Here is a 27,139-nt window from a genome sequence, read left to right on the forward strand (position 1 = left end):
AATTTGTGTTATTTCAAAACTTATTAATTAAAAATAATATATAGTAAATTTGCGGCACGTTCCAGACTTGTAGATACTTTTAGTAATGCCCTGGTAAATGATCACCATTCAGAATGGAAACTTTGCTTGCAATGACTTTAGCCTTGTTTGGTGAACAAATTTGAATAATCAGGAACTTCCCTACCTTCCTATCTCTCATCTTCTTCCTATCTTCACTTCCTTTAGTGTCACAAAATATCCCAATAATTGGGGATGCCATAGTCTCACTGGCTCCAAATGGTTGATAAAAAAATGTCTTATGCTTTTTTAGTCCACTTCTGGCTCATCCCTATGCTCCGTTCTTTTGTCTGTTATACGTCTGTGTAATTGCGACAATACGGTTTGATTGCTGTATTGTCTGACGGAAACAATCGCTTCACAGTTCACGCACCGTACTCTGCGGTCCGCCATGTAAAGTGGACACTCCAATTACACACGGTACACTCAACCAAATCGCGAATTCGTCAACACTGTTTTTGATATTCATGTTTAAATTTCCATCAGATGTGTTACGTGTGTCACACAAGGCCAAAGTTTATGTTTTGTGACCATAATTTAATTGTTTTTTATGTGGCAAAAGGAATATCGTAGGACAATGAATGGTTATTTTCTATTAGTCAACAATTACAACGAGTCTTATCGATCAGCACCCGTATTACATTACACTAGCGCTGAATTCTATAAACATCAGTTTCAATATAAAAACAACATATGTATTATTTTCACTACAAAAAATACCTAAACACAAAGTAAATATCATAATCCATGATGAAAATTGTGACAATGTCAACTGTAAACTACTTAATCCTATGTGTACTGTAATCAACTCTTCTTCTGAAATCAAATATCTTGGTGTGACCTCGATGAAAATCTGAAATGGAAAAGCCATATTAGGGAGTTAGTAAAGAGAATAAGGAAATGTATATATATATTTGTTAGGTTAAGAAATATTTTAAATGTGAAAATACTAAAAAATGTATATTATGCTCTTGTCCACTCCCTGCTTATTTACGGAATCATAGGTTGGGGAGGATCTTATAAAAACAACCTAAACTCAGTAAAAGTCTCGCAAAAAATTATTATAAAAGTAATACTTAAAAAAAACTCTACTTTCCCAACAAAATTGCTTTTTAAATTGTTTCCAGTACCAAATATTGATGATATATTTAAGCAAACTTCCATTACAAAAATGTGTAAAGAAAAAAATAACACAGAATATCAAGAATTTTACAAACTCATGAGAAATGGAAATCAATTTATTACACCAATCTTTAAAACAACTCAAATGCAAAACCATTATATTTACCAAGCCATAAAAAACTACAATAATCTCCCTTCCGAATTGCGCTGTATTATGAACCAACAAGAACAAATAAATAAAATCAAACTTTTTTTCCAAAAAAACTTATATTAAACAAAAATAAAAAAATATATATTATTATTATTATATCTCACTATGAATTATGAATCTAAGTAAGAATCGTGGCTCCCTTATCAGGCACAAGAGCTCCTCTTTTCTGATAAGGTATACATGACCAATATTATGAACCTTAATATTATATCTTGCAAAATATGTATGTATTAATGTAACCCATATCATGTATATTAAAATAATAAAAAAATAAAAAATAAAAATATTGAAAATGAGAGTTGAATGCAAATTTTCTAAATTTGAACTGTTTGTGTGAAGAATAATTCAGACAAGCGGTAAAGAAGGCACCTAACTATAATGTAATATTTTAAAATGTAATTATTTTAACTGTTTTTTTTTAAATTGGGATGATACCTAATATCCCGTGATTTTTCACAGGTTGCGCTAGTCAAACATACTAATTTCGGTTGTCCTCTGTTGCGATGTCCACAAATTTGCTTTGATATATTTTTTTTAGTCAGTTATTTGTGGATTTATTTATTTGTTCATGTTTTTCATAAAACAGTTATGTAAAATGTTATGTACATGAAAACGTCATGGGGCAGTTTTACTATATAGTGACATACGTCAAAAGATAGCTACTGTCTGTACGTGATGATAAAAATGTCGATGGTCAATGCAGAATCGTTAATCAGTTGAGTCGCTCTGTTGATGGGCGAGTTCTGATAGGCAGAAGTAGTATAAAAAAAGTGCATGGGATCTCCTACGAATATAGTTATTGTTACGTATAATTTAACCTATTTCAATACAAATGGCTTACAGCGCTATCCATGCTGTTATTTTTATAATTTATGCAGAAGTTGTTTATTCGAACTTTCTGGTTCTCCGACACAGTGAGGCAGGCCCCGCGATCAGGTGTCCGCAAGGGGCTCTGAGCTCAGCTCATGTGAACTTGAAAATAACCACAAGCCTTTGTCATTTGACGTCTGTGGTTAGCGATCAGCGGTTGGAAGCGATGTCAGCCATGCCAACGAAGTCTTGCAATTCCACCACTGAAATGTACACCCATGCCTGCAGCGCAAAATGCTTTGTTCTGCAATTCGCACTGACATTTCAGCCAGGTATCAACTTAACGCGTTATTAGATATGTTATACCTGCAATTCCATTTGTCTAATTTACGGTAATATCACCTGATACATCTGTAAATATTACTACAAATGAATATAAGCATATAAAATGCTAGAATTTATTTATTTATTGCATCTAACTATATATAAATCATGTTTTTTCTCATAAAAATAACCTCACTAGGACTAAGCCCGTATCGAGGTTAACAATTTACATTTGAGTGAAGCATACATAGAGTAATCACAAACATAAAGTAATACTACATAAAAACACAAAATATTTAAAAAATGAAGAAAAAAATATGGTTTAAATGAGTTACCAGATGGGTATTTGACAGTATATTGTAACAATATTAGAATCATAGACATTAATCATTATTCTCAAGAAGAAACAAAGTAGATAATAAACACAGCTAATGTGACATTCAGTTTTTAGCAAATGGGATATATATAGAATCTTATTATTTAAGAAAGAACAAGGATTAAAAAGTATTAATCTGTCAATAAAAACATTTTAACTAACTTTTTGGATTTAATTTAAAGGAGTTGGTGGACTTAATATGATTTGGAAGAATATTAAACATAAGTCTGATATAAATAGTTTCTTTGACCAAAACAAGTTTTAGTGTGTACGGCCACAAAGTTCAATGTAGAGCCAATTCTAGTTGTACGGGTTTGTTGTGTTCTTTCTGCAAATAATAAAAAAATGAGTATTTGAGTGATATATAGCTGTTTTATACACATAAAGTTACATTCCTTATAAAGTAGGTAGCATGGAAAAGGGATTTTTTTTGTACATAACTTTAAGGATCAATTTTTGTGTAATATTTAGTGGCTTTACATTGGACTTTGGACATGATCCCCAACATACTATGTTATAAGAAAGTAGAGATTGGACTAAAGCAAAATAGACAGTTTTTAATTTATCTTTGTCCAATATGTATCTAAGTTCTTAGCATTCTTGTAATGTGTTGCAAAAAATTACTTAAAACGATTTACAAATGTTTCGTACAATCGTCATATGGGACAGAGATATTCAATTTAATAATTCATAAGATTTTACACATATATAAGATAGGAAGATAAACCCAGTATCGCCTTGGTGTAAGAATACCATTCAGAATTGAAACATTGCTTAAAATGGCTTAGGCCGTATTTGGTGACCAGACCTGAATAGCCAGGTACTTCTCCACCAACCTTTTCGCTATCTGATTTCACTCCCAACTACTTGCAGCCTCACAACATACCTCCAATGGGGATGCCATAGTCTCACTGGCTCCAAACGGTTGAAGTTTGGACTCTTGTGCGGTATTCACATAAAAAAAATAGTAAAAAAGCAATCACCATGTGGAAAAACTTTGAATATGTGGGGCAGTGTCTGAAATGAAAGAATTTTTATGAAAAGTACACATACGTAGAAATTACATTGACACAGTGCCAATTTTTTTACATTTTTTATTCGTTTCTATCGAGAGATATGCAAGATTAACTAAATTAACAACGTCTTTAAAAAAAAATAATGTCAAACCACACAAGAGTCCCAACTGCTCCCAAACGTCTGCATAATAATATCACATATAATGCAATTAGTTATATTCGGCCTCGGTGTTGAACTCATTTTCTTGGAAATATACACTTTACGATCCGCCATCACCTAGTTTCGACTTGCTACAGCAGTAACAAGAAATTCTTGAATCATATTCTATATTCGTTAAGTAAATCAGGGTCTTTGCGAAGTGCAGCAGATGGTTGTAATTGGGTCTTAATCGGCGTCTTCAGATGAGATAATCCTCTAATCCACCTGCTCCTCACTCGCTGGCACCAAATATTATACAATTGTTATAATATCTCCGATTTCTGACATTTCCCATTTATTCTGATGGCAGTACGTTACATTAGTGCACTTTAACGGCACAAGTTGTGTGTTGGTTCACTTTCACACATTTCAATGCATTTTATACCATGCTACAATAGCGCTTCTGGCAGCCGGAGTTGATAGCCAGTACTGATAAATACTACCAATAATTTACTGGAGTTGGACATATTATTAATATTCTTGGGTATATGGTAGAATCTTCCACCTATCAAATAATTATTTATTGTTCAATGTTACAGACGTTTCATTCGTTTTGTAATTCACTAGGGACGGGTTGTTTCAGAGAATTTGAACAAATCTTCAAATTTCAATGTTAATTTTCAAGTTCTGTGAAAGTTCTTTCCAAGTTCTGTTATTATTTCAGTTCTGTCAAGCAACTAGCTTATAATGATATAATAACAGAACTTGAATAGGACTTTCACAGAACTTGAAAATGAACGTTGAAATTTGATGAATTGTTCAAATTCTCCGAAACAACTCGTCCTAAATGTTCCAAACCTGAAAAAATTATATTAAAAAAATATCCTGCTTCATCAATTTAAAAATACCCATATGTATGAAGAACGAACAAGCACTACTGTCAAGCAACTGGCCTATAATAATATAAGAAACGAACTTCAATAAGACATTCACAGAACCTGAAAATGATCCTTGAAATTTGATGGTTTGTTCAAATTCTATGAAACAACCTAAGATTATTATATCCTTCCTGTATTTAGATATTTTATGGTTAGGTGTAAATACCTGCATTACCTTTCACTGTCTATGATTACTACGGTATAATTATGTAATTATAACCTATATTCTAATATATATATATACATATATCCATTTTTTTCTGTTTTTAATCAAGACAATCAAGGCCTTTTACATCACGTGTATTCTCTCCATAACAGAATTGTATATTTTGGAGGTACATGTAAGGACGGCACATTTATAGCGTCAGGGCAGTCAAATTTTGAATTAACAATTTTATACAATAAAAGAAGATTAAATAATTTTCGCCTTTCGGATACTTACGATAAATTGAGCTTACTTCGTAAATTTACTTCATATATAGGAATTTCAATTTTTAAATTCACAAAGCTTATTTTTTTTTATTTGGAAGCAAATTATTATTATGCTACGGATTTGATAAATATTACGAAAGCGTGCAAATAATCTTCTTGGAAATATTAATTTTGATTTTTAATGCAACCAATGGAAAGTTGAATATATCTTTCTTTACCAATTGCCACGCTATTTTAGCTACAAATTTTAAACGAATTTGATCTCAAATACGTATATTCCACAAATTGAATGTGAATTTTATCTCGAAGACGTCTTTGCCAAAGCTCGCATAAAAAATAATAATAACCGCAGCGTGCACTTTTGGCGTCGCTCTCAAACGAGAGAAATATTATCATTCCTTTTTTCAAACAACTTACGCACAAAAAATACTCGTGAGCAATCGTTCACGAATTTTATCTCGGCGTCGGCAATAATTTCTTGAGATTTATTTTGCAATACGAAAAATAATAGTTCACAATGAAAAGTCAACATAATAATATTATGACAGCGCTGAAACGCGAGTTGTTTAGATATAGATGTCAATTCATTGAGTTGATATCGGCAATATGATCGTAATGGTATCAACATCCAGTATCCAGTGGCCTACATACTATGGCCGAGATCGGAACTATGTTTTATAAAACAGTACCAATATTAATCGTCATAAAAACATATAAAAATACATTTAAGAGTGTTTTCTTCCGGAATATATTTCGTGGTTTCTTCTAATCGTTTGCAAAGTAATTATTATACCACACTAGTTTTACATTTAAACAGATCCAATAGTGTTACGTGACTGGAGTATGGCGTGTGTGAAAAGTTCACGTGATTGTGTTTAACCTGATGTTGTGATTTTGTAGGTCACGGATGTGTCTTTATCTATTTTTCGCCAATTTTATTAGCTATAAAACGATCGTTAAGTCATTATTGTGCGTGTTTTATATCTGAGATGTAACTATTTACATAACTTTATGTATCGTGGCTTATAAACGTTAATCCTTAAACAAGTCCCACGGGGAAAATTATTATTAACACGATGTAATAAAGTGTCACGTAATCTTTATCTTTAAAATATAACTGCAGTGAAATTTATTTAGTGACATGTCAAAATAGTGATTTTTTAAAGCTTTTGTATCCGTGCTATACTAATATGTGTGTGGTTTTTTTCAAATATGTTTATTCATTTGTGTTATGTTCAGTTTTGTATTTTACACAAAACTGAGCAATCAGTTGTAGAAATATTTTTATCTGTAGAAGGCAGATTGTTGTTATCAAAATATTCACAATATTTTCAAATGAGTTTAGTTTCTTGGAATCGATTTACTTTTTATTACATTTCACATAATATTACGAAAATTCCAAACATTTAATTCCAAACGTTTATAGAGTGAGAAATAGTATAAAGTAGTATCGTTAAAAGTGTAGATACATGCCACGAGAAGAAAATATTTATTTCACGTCTACGGTGAATATTGTTGTCTCAGAATATTGTTTGACAATTTTCGATGTGCATGAGTTGAAATGTGTCAGAAATAACTTATCAAATTAATCAGTGAAATGCATTTACGCACCGATCCCAAGTATGTATAAGAAAATGTTGGAGGATGAAATGTGTGAAAACATCTAGAAGATGGAGTATGATGCCGAAATTGAATTAGCGAGAATATTGCTGATTGTATCCGTTTTGGCATTTCCGTGTAAATTCAGCAATACAAGCAAACATTAAAGTGCTCTACAGATCTTCACAGACGAAGATAAACATCTGTTGGTACTGCGCACTGTCTGTTCGAGATCGCAGCTAAATAAACTTTATCCCAGCATTAAAAATGAATCGTTCCTTCCACCGCCACCGTCTGCCAACTCCGGTCGAGAGTCGCGATCTATTTCAGTGTCCGAATGTTAACGTATTTATATCGAAAATTTAGCACCAACAAACTTGTGACGAGAACCGAGAGTCGAGGCCCGCGGCGGCCTCTCCTGCACTCTCTGGTAGTCGCAGTCGCTGGCGCTGGAAAGGGACTATTTCCGTGGGACGCCGCGTCGCGACGCCGAGTTCGCGCGACGCCACAAGTGGTTTGAACTCCAGTGAATCTGTCACAGCAGTAAGTCGCCGAATCTATGACGGCCCTAACTACGGTCAACTCGAACTAACAGTATAATGACGATATTCAGAATAATGTGATTGTGTTATCGTGCCACCTGATCTTGAACCGCTCGTTTACTAAGCAACAACCGACTCTCGTACAGTTGGCGAAACACTAGTTGTTGTTGTAAAATTGTCCTGTCGATTGAATATAAAAGCGTGCTGTGTTTACTTTTGTGAATTTGTGCAAAACGTATTTTTGAAAGATTAAGTGTTTTAGTGGTCGTATTGTGTTGAGTTTATGCAACAGTTTTAAGACTTTGCTACCCCATTAAGTGAATAAAATACTGCAATAATAATAATTCTTTCAATAAACGTGTGAATTCAACCAGCAGATCCATGAAATTTTAACAATTCTCTGCGTAAATAACGAATAAACTTAATGTGCCGCGAGATATACCAACGATAATAATTGATAATTTACACTCATTTCAAACGATATTCCTTAGCGATATCAAATATCAGAACGGATCGATCCTAAATCATTTAAGACATTCAAAAAATATATATTCTATTAATTTAAGTCAACGGCCCAGAGAAGTCTCTTTATAATTGAATGAATGTGCTTTGACATCTCTAACTTTCCGTCACTACATTAACTGAGTTACCTCGGGAACTTTGGACAAATTTATCTCTCCGTTCTTAGAAGTGTTTCCTTTGACGATTCAAATTTAAAAGGGTCCGGGTATTTCTCTAATTGAGTATTTCCAAATAAGAGCGTAGAAATAATTTCAGAACTTAAATATTCTAAAGTAAACATTTTTAATTCGCTGTTAAGGTTATCTATCTGTTGCTACATTTATAGACTTAATCTAACCAGTTTAATCAAAGCTAAAGTTGTTACATCAAGTTTATTATATTATTACAAATCGTTTATAATATTAGATTCGTTCATAAATCTTCGTTGGTAGGGGTATCTACATATTTTATTGATTATTCCGTATCGGCCGTGACGATGTAATCCAATATCTGTAACGCCCCCATTGTCTCACGGTGTAGTATTTAATACTCATAAATAATATAATGTAAATGCAAATAATATTTGGTCAAGCGTGCAATATCTGCAAAATTACATTATTTTATTTCGCATCTAGATCATTTCTCTCGTAATTTTCTTAACAACCATCAGTAGTGAAATTATGATCGTTTATTTTCTAAAACATCGGCTAATGTGTGTTAATCTAGAAAGTCCATTGACGATAGTTTAGTATTTTCGCGGATTATTTTCCGCGGAACGTTATCTCAATTTATTTGACTTCACACCGAGAGCGAGTAATATATGCATTAATTCATCTGATCTTTCTGGTTGAGGTTTTACGATAACTCTAAATCACAATAATAGTAATGTGGCATTCCACATAACAATGAAGCTTACCATATGGCATAAACACTGACCATAAATACTGGTTACCCAAACCGTTGTTCATAGTCGCTATAATAATTCCGGGAATGTGGTTGCCCGAGGACGAGAGACACGGGACGTGGAATATGTGACATTAAGCTTCCGCTAAAGGGTTCATAACTTTTAAAAGGTCAGAGATTTTTACGGAATAATGGGGACGAAAATAATTCAATACTCATGTCATGACAAGCATTGTGGTCCACAGCTCGAAAGTTGTAAGTAACTTCCTGATAAAATATTAGTCATTCAGAATATATCGAAAACTCTTGTTCTTTTCCTAATAAATATTATAACGGAATGCGACAATATCAGCATGTCTATATCAATATTAGTATTTGTATGAACACGTGTTGCGCCGTCCTCATAAAACATTCGCTTTTAACTGATACTTTGTTAGTAACTAAATCAATTCATTTGTTAAAGGCCTGAAGTCCCGTTTTTAACTAAAACACGAATAAATTAACAGTGTTTTATATCAGTAAATTTTCTTCGTGTACCAACAGGTTAGATGTCCAATTCGCCTAAATTTGCAAAACATATTTTAAAAAAATAAAAATATTTCTATTAGAATTCTCTTGTTATTTTTATTTAGTAATTGCGTCTCTTTGAATATTAAAAAAGTGTCGATGCTTCACGAAACGACCAAAGAATTCCCATTTTATGTAAATGTCAGAGCTTATCCCAACGAGACCTTTAAAATGGTTTAACTCCAGTCAAGTTTCAAAATTCGTTTGCGATAATCTCTCACTCATTTTGTATCGATGCAATTCTTTAATGAAACAAATCGAATATTTTATTCAACACTTTCATAATCAAGAAATCTATACAAACTATAGATAAGGCAGATTAAGTTTAAGTAAAGAAAAACTAATAATAAACCCTAGTGAAAAGTATTTAGTTCTCAGAGATTGAGTCAAATTAAAAATGAATATCGACAACGATGACGACGACTCTTCGTCGAGCAGTATCCAGCTCGAACCGAACAAGCCAAAGGAAAGAAAGACTATACACCCATCCAGATTCGCCCACATTCTCCAGCTGAAAACAAAAGACGAAGAAGCCAACATCATCACAGTCTGCTCCATTCAGGACTTCAGGCACTCCGGGACATTTGACAGCGACGATTCATTCTCCAGAAACGACGATTACCTCGTGTCTTTTCCTGACGATGACAGTGATCTCTATTCGATAAACACAGACGAAAACAATTCATCCATGAGGAACAGCATCTACTCGGTTAGGAGTGGACAGGAGCTGTATTCTTTGATTGACGCCAAATTGGCAGAAACCATATCAGATCTGGACAAGAGTCTGGAAGAGCTAAACAAACAGCAGTTCGGCGAAACCAGTAAACAAGTGCCAATAAAGTTTTCAGAAGCCAAATGTGTGTTTGAAGATATTTTCGAAAATAACAGTAGTGATGTTAAAAATAACAACTCGAAAGTAAACATTCCCTGGCGGGATATCAACAATACCAATGAAACTTTGATTAAACCCAACATTACAATATCAGGAGTTTTCCGCAATACTGAAACGTTACTAGAAACAACTGCAAGTGTACATAATACAGACACACCATTTAAAGAAGCTAAGGATATAAAGTTTGATGAAGGCAAAATTGGTGAAGTGAATGAAAGATGGTTTAATTTGAATGAAGAAATAACAAAGGAGGAAGATGAACAGTGCCCCATTGTGCTTCTTAAAATGAACAGAGCCGCCTGTATCCAGCGAGCCTTGAAATGGTCTGGATTCAAGAAGGTAATTATTTACATCTTATTTACCAATAACAATCAACTATTATATAACCACACAATATTATGTGAATATGTGCTTAGTACGTGAAAAAATGTATGATTTGTATACCTGGGTAACAAGCAAGGTAATTTTAAATCTATTTCTTTATTTCGTAGTTAGACAGTGGCTATTTGTGTATCGTTTTACTTTATGTATCTAAAGTGGAGAAACACGACAAATGCGCGGACAATATAAGTTCTTATTTGTCACATGAGAACGGGTCGCTTTTATGACTCGTTCTAGAGTTCGGACAATCGTCTGTGGAACGATTTGCCGGCCTCTGTGTTTCCTCCGTCATACAACATAAGTCTCTTCAAAAACTGTAAAAAAAATTAAGCACATAATCTAATATTGTGAAATGTATTCTTTCATACCAGATTTTATAGATTGACTGCGTCTTTTGGTTCAAAAATACCTTCAAAATTCAGTAAATCTAGTTTTTGTACAGAACTCAGTAATAATAGCGTAAACAAGGTGTACCTGCTTATTTCTGAAAGTTTACTACAATCAATCTGCAATCATTTCAGTTGAAAGAACATAAGTTTCCGCAGGCGCTTATTTTTCCCGATTGCGCATTTTCCCATTTTTCACTAAATATTCGTCGGGAGAACAACTTTTCCCCGAATAAGCTAAAACTTTGCATGTGAACTATTCCACATTTGCTCGCATCGCTCGTTAGCAGCAAACAGCTTTGGTACCCGGCACCACCCAACACCCACCATCCAACACCAAACACCCAACCACCCATCCACCCAGCCACCCAAGCCACCCGGCGAGTATCTTTACATATGAATGGCTCGAAATTGCCTTGCTTACCGCCTTTACTACTTCTAGGGTGAAATATTCGCTGATGTTCTCCAATCAACTTCTCGGGGGAATATTTGTTACGCAATTCACAAAGCAAAAGTCTGATAAAACAGATTTCAAAGGGCACGGAAGTAGGAACTACTGAAGTAGTTTTTCAAGCAATAAATTGCCCTTTTATTTTGTCAATACATAGTCACTACTTGCCTTTGTGGAAATCCCTTCTAGTTCTATTTAATATTGGTTTACACAATCGAAACGTATATTCCATATTTTCAACTGTGAAAATTTTGACTGAAATAGATTTAGATACGTTTAGTAACAAGATCTGAGTTAGGTACCTACCAATCTGAATTGTCTCTTACCTTCCGAAATTTTCCAAAAATAAATACCATAGTTCAAGTGTAATTTTGATATTTTAAAAATAATTGTCAAATATTCATTTAAAAATAGATAAAGTACGTTTTATTTTTATTAGGAGATCTTGTGCTGAAGTGAACTAAGCTTCGATTTGGGAGGCGGATATGGCTACCGCCGCCCCCGTAACCATTAGTTGCATAACCAATATCTCTGCCACTTGATTTGATGGATGCGTTTGGATGGATTGCGGAAAGGGCGAATGAGGGAGAAACTTTAACATAACATCCCCAACCTGACTTTCTCGACCCATTAGGAGGGATGGTTTGATACTTTACTCCTGGACATCCTGACCTCCAGATTCCTGCGCACCTTTCATAAATGTTCCTTTCCCAGAACTTTCTCTCCTTTCCTTCCCTTAAAAAAAACACTCCGCATAGGTTCCCCTAAGATGGCCCCAAGAGAAATTCCTTTCCTCGGGGCCTTCTGTGTGAAGTTAATGTTAAAAAAATCAGAAGATTTTGATTGGGTTCAAATATACATAAAGTGCAATTGAAATGAAATAGGTACTATTAAAATAATGATGGCATTAGTACGAACCTCAACAGATCAATACTTTGCATGCATGTCCTAGAGTAGTATAAATATTTGATTGAATTTGAAAAAATATTTGCCTGGAGTGATACAAGCCACTTAGCTAGACATATTTCCGATAACTGACGGGACAAATAAATTCGTCGCATTCTCAAATAGAATTTGCGAATTTGTCGCGTGGCTTTTCCTCTTCCCCTCACTCGAACACGTCCATCTCTTTTTATCTTCCGTTTTCCTATCTCCTCGTCCTTTGTAACCTTCGTCCTACTGATGGGAACACTTGACGGGAGTGTGAAGGGAACATGTTGTAGGAAGGTAGCAGAGAAGAAGACAAGAGGAAGGTTGAAGAAGCAGGTGACAGGACATCAAATAATGGTTTGTTGTTGTTACTAGAAACATCTGTGTTTATTTAACATTTGTAAAATTGAATAAATCGTACGAAGAGACGTGTTTGTGGAAAACATTATTTGTAGGGGGATAAAATGGTGTATTTTTTCGGTTTCATAGATTCATGAAAACGTTTTTTTATATGCCTAATGTAGGTAGATAACAAGGTTATTTCAAAATAACAATTTTCTCAACTTTTGTCAATAATTATTAATTATCATTGAAATTAATCTGATGTTACTTATCTTCTCTCTACATATGTATATTATTTTTATATTGTTTGGTTTTACATCCAACAGGGCTTTTACAGAGATTATAAGAATATATTATGCCTAACGAGCTATCGAAAATTATAAAAAAAAGCAGTAATGTAAAAGCGGTAAACTAAATATGAAAAATATTAATTTAACATGTAACAGTGAATTGTATATTCATACACTTTAAAATTATAATACGAACTTTTTGTTAATTGGATTAGCTGTAAGAACTAGGATGTATCTATAAACTATACCCTTTGTTCTTTCTATTAATTTTTGTACAGCAAATTCGTTTTTTTTAAATTTGAATTTTGAAATTTAACAAAACATTGGAACTAAAACAGAACTAAAAGACAAATCACTAAAACTACTTTACCTACGCTACTATATTTTTTAGGATTCAGCAAAGTGCTGGTGTATTTATTGATTTGTGGCATTTGAAACAGGTACATAGTTATCAATGTCCTAATAGAATCCTTTTACAAAAATACAATCCTTACACAAAAATACATTTTTAGAAAAAAAACAATCACATGTTTTCGTAATTTGTTTATGTTTTACCCTAATTTTATATTTTCTGGTAATTCGCCAAATATTTTCATTGCTCCGTACATCAACTACTATTGACTCTGAGAGCTTTTTTTTCTAAAGAGGAGATTTATTTCAATTATTTTCCTCGTTTTATGGCGTGTATTTGATTCGATGTGTGGCTTTAATTATTTAGTATATTAAAAATAAAGTATCGAAGTAAACAATTAAGCATTGAACTAGGTGACAAGATATTTACTACCTTCAACGTGTTTTTTTTATATATCCAGAGATCTGTAATTCTGTAAATGGAGTAAATATATCAATAGTACCCCCAAACTTGCTGTACAAATTATGCATCCTATTGGTGAGTGAGTGTGTCTGATCGTTGGTTGTGTATGTGTTGCAATTGTCGCTTTACGGATCACAAAACTTTGCATTCTTCCAAACACATAAGGCAAATTTAAAAAATTAAAAACCCGACAAGGCTACGGGACCGGATGGAATTCCACCTTATGTAATTATCGTGTTAGGGGAATATTTATACAAACCTTTATGCTACATAATCAACCTCAGTATTGCTACTTCCACCGTTCCCCAATCTTGGAAACTCACCAAGGTGAGCCCAATATACAAGTCGGGTTGCAAAACTGAGGTACATAATTATAGACCGGTAGCGGTCTTATCATCTTTTCCAAAAAAATTTGAAACACTAATTTGTGAAAAACTGACATAAAATAAAACGATTCTTAGGAGGAAATCAGCATGGTTTTCTGTCAAAAAATTTACTGTTTCTAATCTCCTCAAACTTTCAAATAAATTAGCAAAAGGATTGGACGCAAAATATCAAACTGACGTGATCTACTGACTTTGGAAAAGCATTCGACCGTGTAGATTCACTACGTTCTCTTACGAAAGAGAATAGGCTTTGACCAACCTCTAATACAATTTCTTGCAACGTATTTAAAAAACAGAACACAATATGTATGCATAGGTGGCCATGAGTCCAGGGAATCCCCGGCATTTTCAGTAATACCACAGGGTTCAAACTTGGGACCTCTTCTATTCTTGATATTAATAGATGATATTCAAGAATGCATCCAAAGTACCACTTGCTTGCTTTTTGCTGACGATCTTAAACTGCTCGTAATGAAATGCGACGTTCAAGATTATTTTAAATTACAACTTATAGACGCAATATCTTCATGGACAGATAAAAAAAATGTGTCACTGTGACGGATACGCGTTCCAAAAACCCGATCAAATTTGATTATAAACTAAATGATGAAATATTGAAATATTACATCAGTAAAATCCATCAAAAAAATTTGAAACACTAATTTGTGAAAAACTGACATAAAATAAAACGATTCTTAGGAGGAAATCAGCATGGTTTTCTGTCAAAAAATTTACTGTTTCTAATCTCCTCAAACTTTCAAATAAATTAGCAAAAGGATTGGACGCAAAATATCAAACTGACGTGATCTACTGACTTTGGAAAAGCATTCGACCGTGTAGATTCACTACGTTCTCTTACGAAAGAGAATAGGCTTTGACCAACCTCTAATACAATTTCTTGCAACGTATTTAAAAAACAGAACGCAATATGTATGCATAGGTGGCCATGAGTCCAGGGAATCCCCGGCATTTTCAGTAATACCACAGGGTTCAAACTTGGGACCTCTTCTATTCTTGATATTAATAGATGATATTCAAGAATGCATCCAAAGTACCACTTGCTTGCTTTTTGCTGACGATCTTAAACTGCTCGTAATGAAATGCGACGTTCAAGATTATTTTAAATTACAACTTGTAGACGCAATATCTTCATGGACAGATAAAAAAATGTGTCACTGTGACGGATACGCGTTCCAAAAACCCGATCAAATTTGATTATAAACTAAATGATGAAATATTGAAATATTACATCAGTAAAATCCATAAGGGACCTGAGGGTTACATTTGATCCCAAACTTACTTTTTCAGATCATATACTGAGATTGGTATCATCTTGTTATTTGTATAAACTTCTTAGATTTGTGATAAAAATAAACAAACAATTCTCCAAGCCTGCCTTATACGATCTAAATTAGAATACGCTTCTGCTCTATGGGCCTCATACAAGCAAAAATACATAGAATTATTAGAACAAATTTAAAAAAAATCTAAGATATCTTTATATAAGAACGAATGGTGAATACCCACAATTTTATGCATAGCATAGATTTGTTCTCCGAAACGCACTACGAAAGTCTCCAATCTAGGAGAAATGGGACCCTTCAAGTAACAGCTTTTAAAATCATGAACTATTACATCGACAGCCCTCTTGGAATGCTATAAATTTGTACCGAAAAACTACCGTCAGGGTCGACGCCATGACTTGCTCTGTATTCCACACGGAAGAACAGACGTTATGGCCCAGCATAGCAAGACAATAGGTATGGTGCTGCTAAATGATACCTCTAGGTCTCTTGACATTTTCAACATTGACCTTAAAGATTTCAAAAGTCATTTCAGGCAAGAACTCTAAAATATCGGTTATTGTAAAATTTTTCATTTAAAGCTTTGTATATTTCATGTGTATTGTAATAGGATTGAATCAATCAAAAAAAAATGATGTTGCACCTTACTCGTTGCCTGCAGTTACCTTCTTCTTCGTACAAGAAATAACGCGGTACTAGGAGTTTATTTTACCACCAGTTTATTTTAAAGTAGTAATACATTTTGAGTTTAGTCTTAAATCGTAGTTTGACCCCCATTCCATTAAGTTTAATGCCTTTGTTCGATTCCTCCATCCAATATAACTCAGGGCTTGCAGGCTCTATTACGAAGCACACTGGAGTAGCAAGTTGCAATGGCTGTCGATATAATTGACGTGTTTTATGCCTCACGTATTCCTAATTGAGACAGTAAACACCGTCAGACTGTACCGCTATTGTTGTCGAGCTTTACAACTGAGGCACAAACTTTAACTTATTTTATTATTTACAAGAAATAGTGTTTAACAGTATACCTAGGATGGTAAAACTGATTAAAGAAATGTCTTTGTGGTTATGGTTTTTTAACATACATAACTAACTAAACATCTCGCCGTCTGAAGGGGTAAGCAGAGAAGACGTACCGCCAAACAACTCGGTCTTGGCGCACACTCCTTGTCTCATTCAAATTCATTCATATTCTTCTGCTATTCCGACACTTGACATGGCCCAAATCAAGTATCTGGTTTACTTGATCGTGCCATGCCTATCTCCGGCGTCCATGACTTCTTCTACCGTTCACATTCGCTTCATATATTCTTTCTACACTCCTCTCTTCGTTCATTCGCTCTTCATGCCCAAACCATCTAAGCGTCTCTATCTTAATTTTACTAATAACGCTTACATCAGCCTTACATTATTTGTGAATCCACAGGGATATCATTTCTACAGCATTCAGTTTGCTTTCGTCCTTCCTCTGCCAGTTCCATGCCTTACTGCCATACATCAAGGTAGGTACCGGTACTCTATTGCGGACTGCTAGCTTCGCTTCTTTTGACAATTTTTGCAAGCGCCAACCAATTTCAGTCCTCCATTAATGGATTTCTTGCATTTACACTTATTTCAATATCTCTATCTTCCTTTCAAACTCTCATAAACATACTTCCCAAATACACAAATTCATCCACCTGCTCCAGGTATTCATTAGCCTACTTAATATATTAAATGACTATTTGATCTAGAAACAAATATTTCCTTAACCCGTGTTAGAAACGTATTACGTAAACAGATTAGTTGAATTTGAGGAATCGTAGTCAATACCTCTGTGTGGTATTTCCGTGCTGCAGCGATTATCGTAAGCTCCATGAGCAGGCATATTGATATTGCGCATAGCAAAAATGCTGACATATCCTTGTACATAATCGCAGTAAATGTATTGGCACTATGCACGAAGATTTGGACTAAAAATAATAAAAAAAGTCTGGCTAAAATGTTAGGTCATAGGCGTATGAATCGATTATTTTTTATTTACTTAATGAGTGAAACCTCAAATTGTAATATTTAATTATTGAAGATTCGTTGTGTTTAAATATTGAAGATTTTTCAAATTTGTCTCTAAATAAAGATAATTTATTATTGAAGAAGAAGATAATACGAACACATCTAAATGAAACATGAAACAGAACAAGTCATAGCAAATAACAAGATTACGGTCTCAACTGGAAAGGAAACCAAGGATCTCTGTCTTACCGGAACAACGTCTTTAACCACTCGATCATTGGGACCTAATTATTATACGTCATTTTTCAAATTTTTGGCAGCTATCTTTCTTAGATGATCACAAAGTTCAAGCGTTGGTAGTTAACTTAGATATTGTCTCGACTAAAAATATCCAATTTTTATTTGTATGGGATACTGTTCGACTTTTTCTAAAAGTCTAAATGAATGTTCAATTTTTATTGGATCAACTTTTCTCATCCCATAAATGTAATATATCATTGAAGAAGAAGATAATTATAACAAATCTAAAGGAAACATGTAACAGAACAAGACACATAAAATAAAATAAAAGATAACGGTTTCAACTGGGAAAACCATTAGATATTAGTATTAGGTTATTCTTTAATGATAAATTACATTGATGATTATAACCTCCAAAAGTTAAAGAAAAATTGTTAGAATGAAAATTTGATAATTTATTTGTTAAAATATGTTCCTTCAGAATTGCGCAGATATTATTTATTTAAAATTAAAATTATACGTTTCATTGTAATAATTATTTATTGAAAATATAATCAGTAATAAATTCTCAATGAAAATATGAAACAGAAGAGAAACTAGAAATAAAAAAACAAAGTTCTATTACTACGATACATCTATGTTTATTTTTTTGGTTTGACCGAGGATTGAACCATCCTTCCCATGGACTAGCTCTTTAACTGCTGTGAACTTTTAAAAGAGTATTAAACCTTCCTCACCAGGAACTGAAATCAACAACACTAACAACTAAGCCGAATTGCAATTGGATAGTACCGACATTTATTTCGTATTTTAACTGCTGTAAATATTTATTTATTAAATATAATTATCAGAAAATGCTCGTGCCACATATTATGCCACTAAAATGCATTGTCGTCAACAACGAGTCAACCTGAAAATAAAACCGAAAGTCAGATATTATTTTTTGTATAATATTCTTCAGAATCATATTTTCATTGAGAATTATTGATAGTATTTTTAAATAATTAGATTATTTGACTGTAAACATAATTCTCCATTTTTTGTATAATACATTTAAACGAAGTTGAACCGTCGAAAGTCCTTGAGGAAACCATTTGCGACCGGTGTAAAGTGCATAGTTAAATTTCAGGGTGATTCTGCTAGCAATCTATTTTGAAGATCTCTCAGTAATGTGAAACGAATGCATCGCTTGCCAAAACCCCTTGCACTTATCTTGGAGTGGCAAATGCCTCTGGTATCTAACTCTCGAGCGGGAACTGAAGCGAACTAAAAAACTAAACTAAATGAGATTTATTCTTTGATGTGATAACATACGTTTTTCCTTAACCCGGGAATGTTTGCATTTCCTTACAAGGGGAATGCATTTTCATAATTTATGGTTTTTCAAACCATTTTAAAGCCAAAAACAGATACAAATATCAATACAAATTGAATATATCTCTCAAGTAAAAATAAATGCCGCCAATAATTCAATATGTACTAGTACTTCAATCAACAATATTTTTATTACTTGTATTGTTATTTTTTGCTAAATTACAAATATTTTTAGTTTAATTTAAACAAATGTAAAAATATTTTGTTGTCCTCTCCTAAACACAAGCAGCTGCTTTATTAGGAGAGTGATTGAAATATTGGTGTTTATATTGTCATAAAATTGTAACCTTGTTTTTATGTTTCAATAAAAAAAAAAATAAAAAAAACAATTACTGCTTATTATATTTTTTTCCACCTTTAAACAACCAACTTTATTTTTGTAAGAAAGACTTTGTTAGTGCTAAATTTCCCACTAGATGGCGTCGAGACTATTATATCTACATTTGTTGGTGAAATATTTTATCTTGTCATATATTATTATTTTTTTAAGGATAAATCAATGTTTATAAGCCAAGGTTTTACGACTAATTATTGCTTATAATAGTTTATTATCCTTTGTGATATGCACAAAAACCTTGTCATATAAACATTAGTTTTTCATTAAAAAAAAACAACAAGATACAGATATGTAATAATGACCTGCTAGGCCAAACTAGGCTAGGTGCCTGACGTAAATTACTTAACGTTTTTTAACGCTTTTTTTGCTTTATAACATTCATCTTAATATCTGTACAATTTCTTCACGGAGAAAACTTACTCAAATAAAATATTGCTAATTTATTAAAATTCATTCAATATCGTCTTTTCCGGTTAAAAACTGATTTTAATAAATTAGCAATACTCATCTTTCTCCGTGTATCCGTGAATTGTAATATTTAATTATTGAAGACAATATTAGCTATCCTTAAACGAAAATTTGAAACAGAAATATCAGAAAAAGATACGGTCACATCTAGGTTTGTACTTATTTATGTATTTCGGAACAATCAAATCATTGTTGCTTGTGAATCAAGTATTAAAATTATGTTCAAATTTCAATTTATGCTGCGTGTATGTCTATAATCTCGGGTTATTTAATTGGTAATTAAATCTTGATGCAATGATAAAATAAATCGTTATCAATCAAAAACAGTTATTCCAAATCTACCTTCAATCAAATCGTAGCCAAGCAGTTTGACAAAAACATTATTCTTGCTTACACATAGGTCCTAAATGAGTTAACCATTAATTTTTAAGTAAGTGGTTTTATCTGAAGTACTGAGATACCTTTCCAGTTATATCTTAGCTCGAAACGAATCGTCATTTATTCTTGTTTCAAATGGCCGTATAAATAAGTGGAAGAAATGTGGTCTCCGTCTTTAGTTTGACGGTCAATAAATTGACTCAAGAGAGGAAACGCGAGGAATAAAGAATATCCCGCAGAAGAGATTGCATTTTATGGCTGGAAATTGAATTAAAATCTCCCATTTGCCGGCAGAGCCACTTTATGGGAGTGCCGGGCGATAATAATGGCAAATGCTACTGAAAGTGAAGTTGAATTGTGATAAACAAACCCTAATAATACTGCATGAAACGTTCGCGTTTACTTATTTAGTCTCAAAATCCCATTTCTTATATTCTCCTCTTAATTCCGCGCATAATTCACTAATACATCATCTTCTCTCCTCGCTCAAAAAAACACATGATTCCAGGAACCCGCCTCCGTTGAAGTTATTTATTCTTAATCTTCCAGGATTCATAAATATATCTGTAAGCACTTTTATATATTACACTTATCCAGGTGCTATTTAGGTTAATTAGTTTCAAACCGTCAGTGATATAAGTTATTGCACTCGTATTGGATTCTGATCTCAAAAAAATTCATTCAAACGTTGTAACATCTTTGAGAACTGTTGGTTCAAATTCCTTTAAATAACGTAATTCTTTCAGACCCTGCTACAAAATAGATAGATTCATGTCATTAAGCCATGTCTGGGCCTCGGCCAGTTTATAAATGCATAGAAAATGTAACGCTGTACAAGAAATCGTACTGAGCGGTAGTCACCTTTGGCGCATAAAAGAAAATTGAAGAGCTTAAAAATTTAAATTCAGTGTCGAGTAGTTCACAAAGTGGCTTAAAGAGAAAATTGCATTCCCTTTAAATTCTTCTCTCATCTGATTCAAAGTTTCGTGTCGAGCTAACAAGGTATCTCGGATCCATTATCTTCGAATTAAATGGAAAACTTTTCGAGAAAATAAAACAAAGAAAATTGTGGAAGTTATTAAAAAAAACCGAAGCTCCAATTCTTAAGGGATGTTGATTCAATTTACGAGTATTTCTTCGGGAGTAGTTTTTTATTATCGCCGCGTTAAAACGCATGAAGAACAAAGGAAACAGATTGAAAAAGTTTTCTCCCTTTTTAGGGAAGTGTTTATTCTGCGGGCCGTGTTTACATTCGGGAAGTGGATCGCTGTTCCAGTATGCTAGCACTGGCCAGCTACCTACTAACAGTTAGCAGTGTCCGCGGAACCCCTGATTTCCAGTATCGGGAGCTTTTCAATTGCGAGTTATCTGTGATTGTGCTGAGTCCATCCATGCCCTATTTGATCTTTAGACAAGAACATAAAATACATTTGTACGGCTGTACTTCGAATGATGAGGTTTTATTTTATTTATTTGTATTATAGCCACTTTTTATACATTCATATTTTAGTGAAGGTATTTTTACATCGTTGACCCATTAAATAATGACCTTTAAAATTGAAGACCATATTTAAAAAATAAAAAATACATAACAATATAATAAAAGCATAGGATATAAGTATTAATACTTAATACTTGATCTTCAATTTGCGAATCTTTTGCGCGGTTTTATTTTGATTACTGTATAATAATGTCTAGCCATTTAATAAATAAAGATTCGAAATTTTAAAATTGGAAATTCATATGTCATACGGCATATATTCTGATCTAGTAATGTGTAATTTCTATTACCTAAGAAATTCTAAAAATATAGTACTATAGGATTCATATGTCTTATACTGATTTATTAATGTGGAAATTCTAACTATACAATTGTAAATGTTTTCCAAAATGCCCTGGAATTAATCTCAGACTTGTGTTATCCCGAAAGAAAACAATCATCTATTCTGAATGCAATTACTAATGTTATCCAAATTGACCCTGATAATAAATTACATCTTTGCGATTCTTTCAAGGATAAAGAAACCATCCTGTCACTTCGAATGCAATCAACAATTTTCTCAAAAATTGTTTTGACAGCATCGCCATTCCATTGTAATAATATTGTGTACTAAATACACACTTTGGCTGTCCTGAAACGGGAATCCTTCCCAGTTGGACAGACAAAAGTTCATTTTGTTTTGTATTGTTTGTAATTTATATATATATAAAATAAATAAATATATTGTAAAGTGCGACTACTTAAAGGTACAATAAGCGTTTTTTTAAAATGTTTTCTAGGTTTAAATTTAAACATGGAAAATCTATACTAACGGTTCCATGGTAACTAAGAACATTTGCGCACCCTTAGGTTTATTAACCAGATTTTTTTTCATCACTTTTAATGACTTTATATCACTTTCAAATGCCACTGTCTGTGACATTTGTGTAAAAAATGTAAATAAACGTTTTATTATTTGAGTTTAAATTCCTCGCCAATTTGGGTTTGGTTTGGGTAACGCCGCTCCGGGAACCATTTATTGGATAACCAACGCTTCTGCCATTTGCTACCCCAAGTGGTTCACTACGTTTGGTGACTTAGCAGGGGTTCCCAGGACCCATCGCCTTGCACCGCAGCTCGAGATCTGACATCGCACTGATCCTAAGATTCCTACCCACCCCTCGTACCATTTTCCTTCTTATATCATATTATTAATAAAAAAATTCTTCAATAATTAATAAAAATAAACAAATGAATCTATTGATAATTTTATTTTTTTTTAAGTAGTAGAATTTGAATCTTTTTAGTAAATAATTAGATGAAGCTTAGTAGGGCATATTTGTACAACGCCCTTAAGGTGATTTTTCACAACACCGGCGCTGTACAAATTATCCAATTACTATTATTATCACGAAGAAGTGGCGAAATGGTTACTTAATCAGAATAAACACGAACACACCATGACAATAAATCCTACGCCAGAGTATTGCGCGTATTTAACTTTCAGTCTTTATATACCTAGATACGCGTGTAGCGTGAAGATGAAAATATATTCTCTCCGTAGCACACAATAAGAATTCACTATGATTGCTTTACGGCATTTAGCATCCATATATCTGTGCCTCGATTCTCGGCGAAGACATTCCACTCGAATAACGAGTGGTTCCACCCACTCGTTGTTCGAGTGAACTTTTGACGTTTGGCGTATGTAAGTATGTACCTTCGACTAGACTCAAGATCAAGAACGTCGACCAATGTATGTACAGGGTTTTCTAATAAGAGGTGTTATTTTGATATTAAATCGTAAAAGATCAATGGTTTCGTTGCTTGTGTGGCACTTAGCGCCGTCTTGTTGAAATTAAACGTTGTCCAGATAAATACCATTCAATTCCGGCCATAAAAAATCATTAATCATCTCTCGATAGCGATCCATTCACCGTAACTGTTGCTCTAGCCTCATTTTCGAAAAAGTAAGGTCCAATAACTCCGCCGGACCATAAACCGCACCAAACAGTCACAAGTTGATAAAGAGGCTTTTCAACAATAACTCTTGGATTTCACGAGCCCCAGATGCGACAATTTTGCTTGTTGACGATGCAACCTACGTAGAAATGGGCCTCATCTCTCAAGATGATTTGCATTTGATTCACTCAAGTGAATTTTAATAATTTCAATGCGTTTTTGAAGCGTGTATCGTTCCATTTTTATTAATGGCGTAGTTTCTACTTATCAAATGTCAAAAAATGACAGCTTCTAAAGGAATATCTATCGAAATAGCCGGCTATTCAAAATAACACTTCATATTGGAAAACCCTGTACTTTCGACGGCGATTTCGAGCGGCCTGGATTGAAGAATTGATACCATGGGTCCCCCTATACGTCTTGCTTAGCCTTGTTTAGGGAGAATAATAAAAACGATTTAGCGCGATATCCCTTCTGGCAGTCTGACGTCTGCTATTCTTTGTTAGGGCAGTCATCTCTCATCGCGCAAAACTCCGATAGAATAATTTAATGGTAAAAATGGTTTCTTTCCAGAATGGTATTTATTTCTTTCGTAGAATTATTATATGCCCTGTCTGTATCGGGGGTTGAAAATTGAATGCAACTACGCTCTTCTTGTGTTATATGTCTACTAACCTAACCTACTTTTATAAATTATAATAAAACAAATATGAAACTTTTTTCCACTTTAATTTTACTGACCGTAACCGGTTTTACATCGATAAAGCCATCTTCAGACACTTCTCACTTTATACTTCCTCAATAGATGTTAAGTGGATGTTTTCGACATTATTTAAGGTGTACATACGGAGAAATATATTCCCACAAATGAAATTTCCGTGCCTTTATTTAGTTCTCGGCGTGTTTCTAGGAATAGGAATATAGGAATAGGAATATACTGCAATTTTCAACTCATTTAAAGTTGCGATTAGTTCAGTAAACGTTCTTATTCAACCATAGCGTAGGGTGATACAAGCGGAATTATCTAGATTTGGCGTCTAGCACTAAATAAATATGTGTGGGTGAAAATATCTATTATTTGGTTTATTAAAATAAATTACATTTGCAAGCACTTATTAAACCACTTATTTATAAATGAAAAATAGTATATAATAAAATGAGATTAAAAAAAATCACCGTCATTTAACTTCATTTTTTATAACAAAAGTTATAATGAAATTCAATACATATCAAACTGTATTAATAAATATTTGATTTCTTGATAAAATTTGAAGCCCATTTGTCCAATCGTGTTCGATTCTGTGGAAAGTAATTAATTGATTATGGTGATTTATTTTTGAGGTATCACGCCTTGTTGTAATATCTCCATCTTTAGCCAAAGTTTCGGACAGAATTATGCTCTCCGAAACGCTGGCTAGAGAAGGAGGTAGGGCAACACGGCATAATACCCCATAAATATATTACTTCATATCTAATTATTATAAGCAATAATTGTTAGCCTGAAACACAAAAAAAAAAATATTCCAAAAAATATTTTAACATTTATTTTTTCTCGGATGATTTTTTCAATTTATATTTGTGTTTCAGGCTAATAAATAATGCTCATAGTAATTTATTATTCTTTGTGCTTTACCTTCTCTTGTAAACATATGTTTACCTTTAATAAAAAAATATTCATATGTAATTCATTGATTCCTTTTTACTCATGTCTATAATCTCGTACTCAATCACACTCCGATTCATCTAAATCTAAATGTTTCCAATAGTAAATTGTCTGACAACGTCCTTGCGCCATCACTCCGCCGCCACCTCTAGACCCAGTCAGACAGACAGCTCCTGTCAACGTGATATTATTATTTATTTTCCCGATATTTACAGCAACTGGCTTCTGTCTTCCGGTTTCTCGCTGTGAATCATCCCCTTGACACATATTCTGGACATCATGCACGCGTCGGCAGCCACCGTACCGAACTGAGAGCAGATAGCGTAGAGCACCGGCTGTAAAATCTAAGTCGCCTGGCAGAGAGCCAACTACACTTCATGCGGTACTTCCTCCTAGTGCATGATCTTGAATATCAAATAGTTCAAAGTAGCTGAACTTCAAAAGCGGAACGGTAAACGCTTCTACCGTCGCGTCAAGATACCGAAATAAAAAAGAAAAAATATGCTTTGAGATGAGAACAATGCAAGGTGTCAAAAGTAACTGGCTACCGTTGCCAGCAATGAAATGGTTATGGGAGACGACAAGAGAAACTTTCTTATCTTCTTTATAGATTTAATAATAATGATGTTACGTATATAGTGGTATTTAACCCCTCGAGTCTAGACATAATAATATCGTGTAATCAAAATATTCAAGCATTACATTTAATTTTTTTAATGATAAACTAATGTTTATAAGACAAGGTTTAAGCAACAATTAGTCGCCTGTAATATCAATAATAATTTAAAATATCTCCCTAAGATATTACAGGCGACTAATTATTACTTATAATAATTTATTATCCTTTGTGCTATGCATAAAAACCTTGTCTTATAAACATTAGTGTTTATCAATAAAATATAAATATTTGTTTTAAGTCAAAATATTACACCAACAAATGCAGATATAATATATCTCGACGCCATCTAGTTGGAAATTTAGCACTAACAAAGCCTTTCATACAAAAATAAAGTTAGTTGTTTACAGGTGGAAAAAAATGTAATAAGCAGTAATTGTTGATTGAAGTACTAGTACATATTGAGTTATTTGGCGGGTTGGAAATAAGCCGATGTGGCTCAATTGTCCAGAGCGTCTGACCGGACATCAGAAGGCGCGGGTTCAATTCCCGTCGGCGGCATTTACTTTTACTCGGGAGATATTTTCAATTGGTATTGATAGTACAGTCGAATAATTATTGCTTATAATAATTCCTTACATTTAATTTAAAATTGATTCGCTGATTTTGAACGTATTCCAAAATTAAATGCTGTTTTTGAAGGCAGTAGAAAGATTCCCTGTAATTTTAATTGTGCAAGCGACATTTTTAAGCATTTAATTTTTAATTTTAGAGCAAACGTTTCTAAAATCGAATTATTGAAGACAATACTGGCGATTTTTAAACGAAAATTTTGTAACAGAAAAATCAGATAAAGATACGGTCACATGACCGATATAAAAATAATTATTTAATAAATTGGCAAAACTCGACC

At 33.4% G+C, this 27,139-nt stretch overlaps 1 protein-coding gene across 7 annotated transcripts in view; it reads left to right on the plus strand.

The window, feature by feature from the left end:
• Positions 1–27,139, plus strand: part of LOC149415566 (apoptosis-stimulating of p53 protein 2-like) — a 693,728-nt gene that overhangs the window by 325,997 nt on the left and 340,592 nt on the right. Inside the window, exons 1-2 of one of the 7 annotated variants that reach the window (XM_089642757.1) lie at positions 7,399–7,926; positions 9,847–10,768. The exons of 3 other annotated variants lie outside the window; for them this stretch is intronic. In XM_089642757.1, coding sequence (XP_089498883.1) covers positions 9,935–10,768 — 834 coding nt within the window. In that variant the 5' untranslated portion in view covers positions 7,399–7,926; positions 9,847–9,934. Of the gene's footprint in view, positions 1–7,398; positions 7,927–8,487; positions 10,769–27,139 lie in introns of those variants that run through there. 3 more of the 7 variants (XM_089642758.1, XM_089642756.1, XM_089642755.1) reach the window with 3 other exon arrangements.

The sequence above is a fragment of the Hesperophylax consimilis genome, chromosome 18 (assembly GCF_061612785.1).
Source record: "Hesperophylax consimilis isolate HC1 chromosome 18, BYU_Hcon_1.0, whole genome shotgun sequence".
NCBI lineage: Eukaryota > Metazoa > Arthropoda > Insecta > Trichoptera > Limnephilidae > Hesperophylax > Hesperophylax consimilis.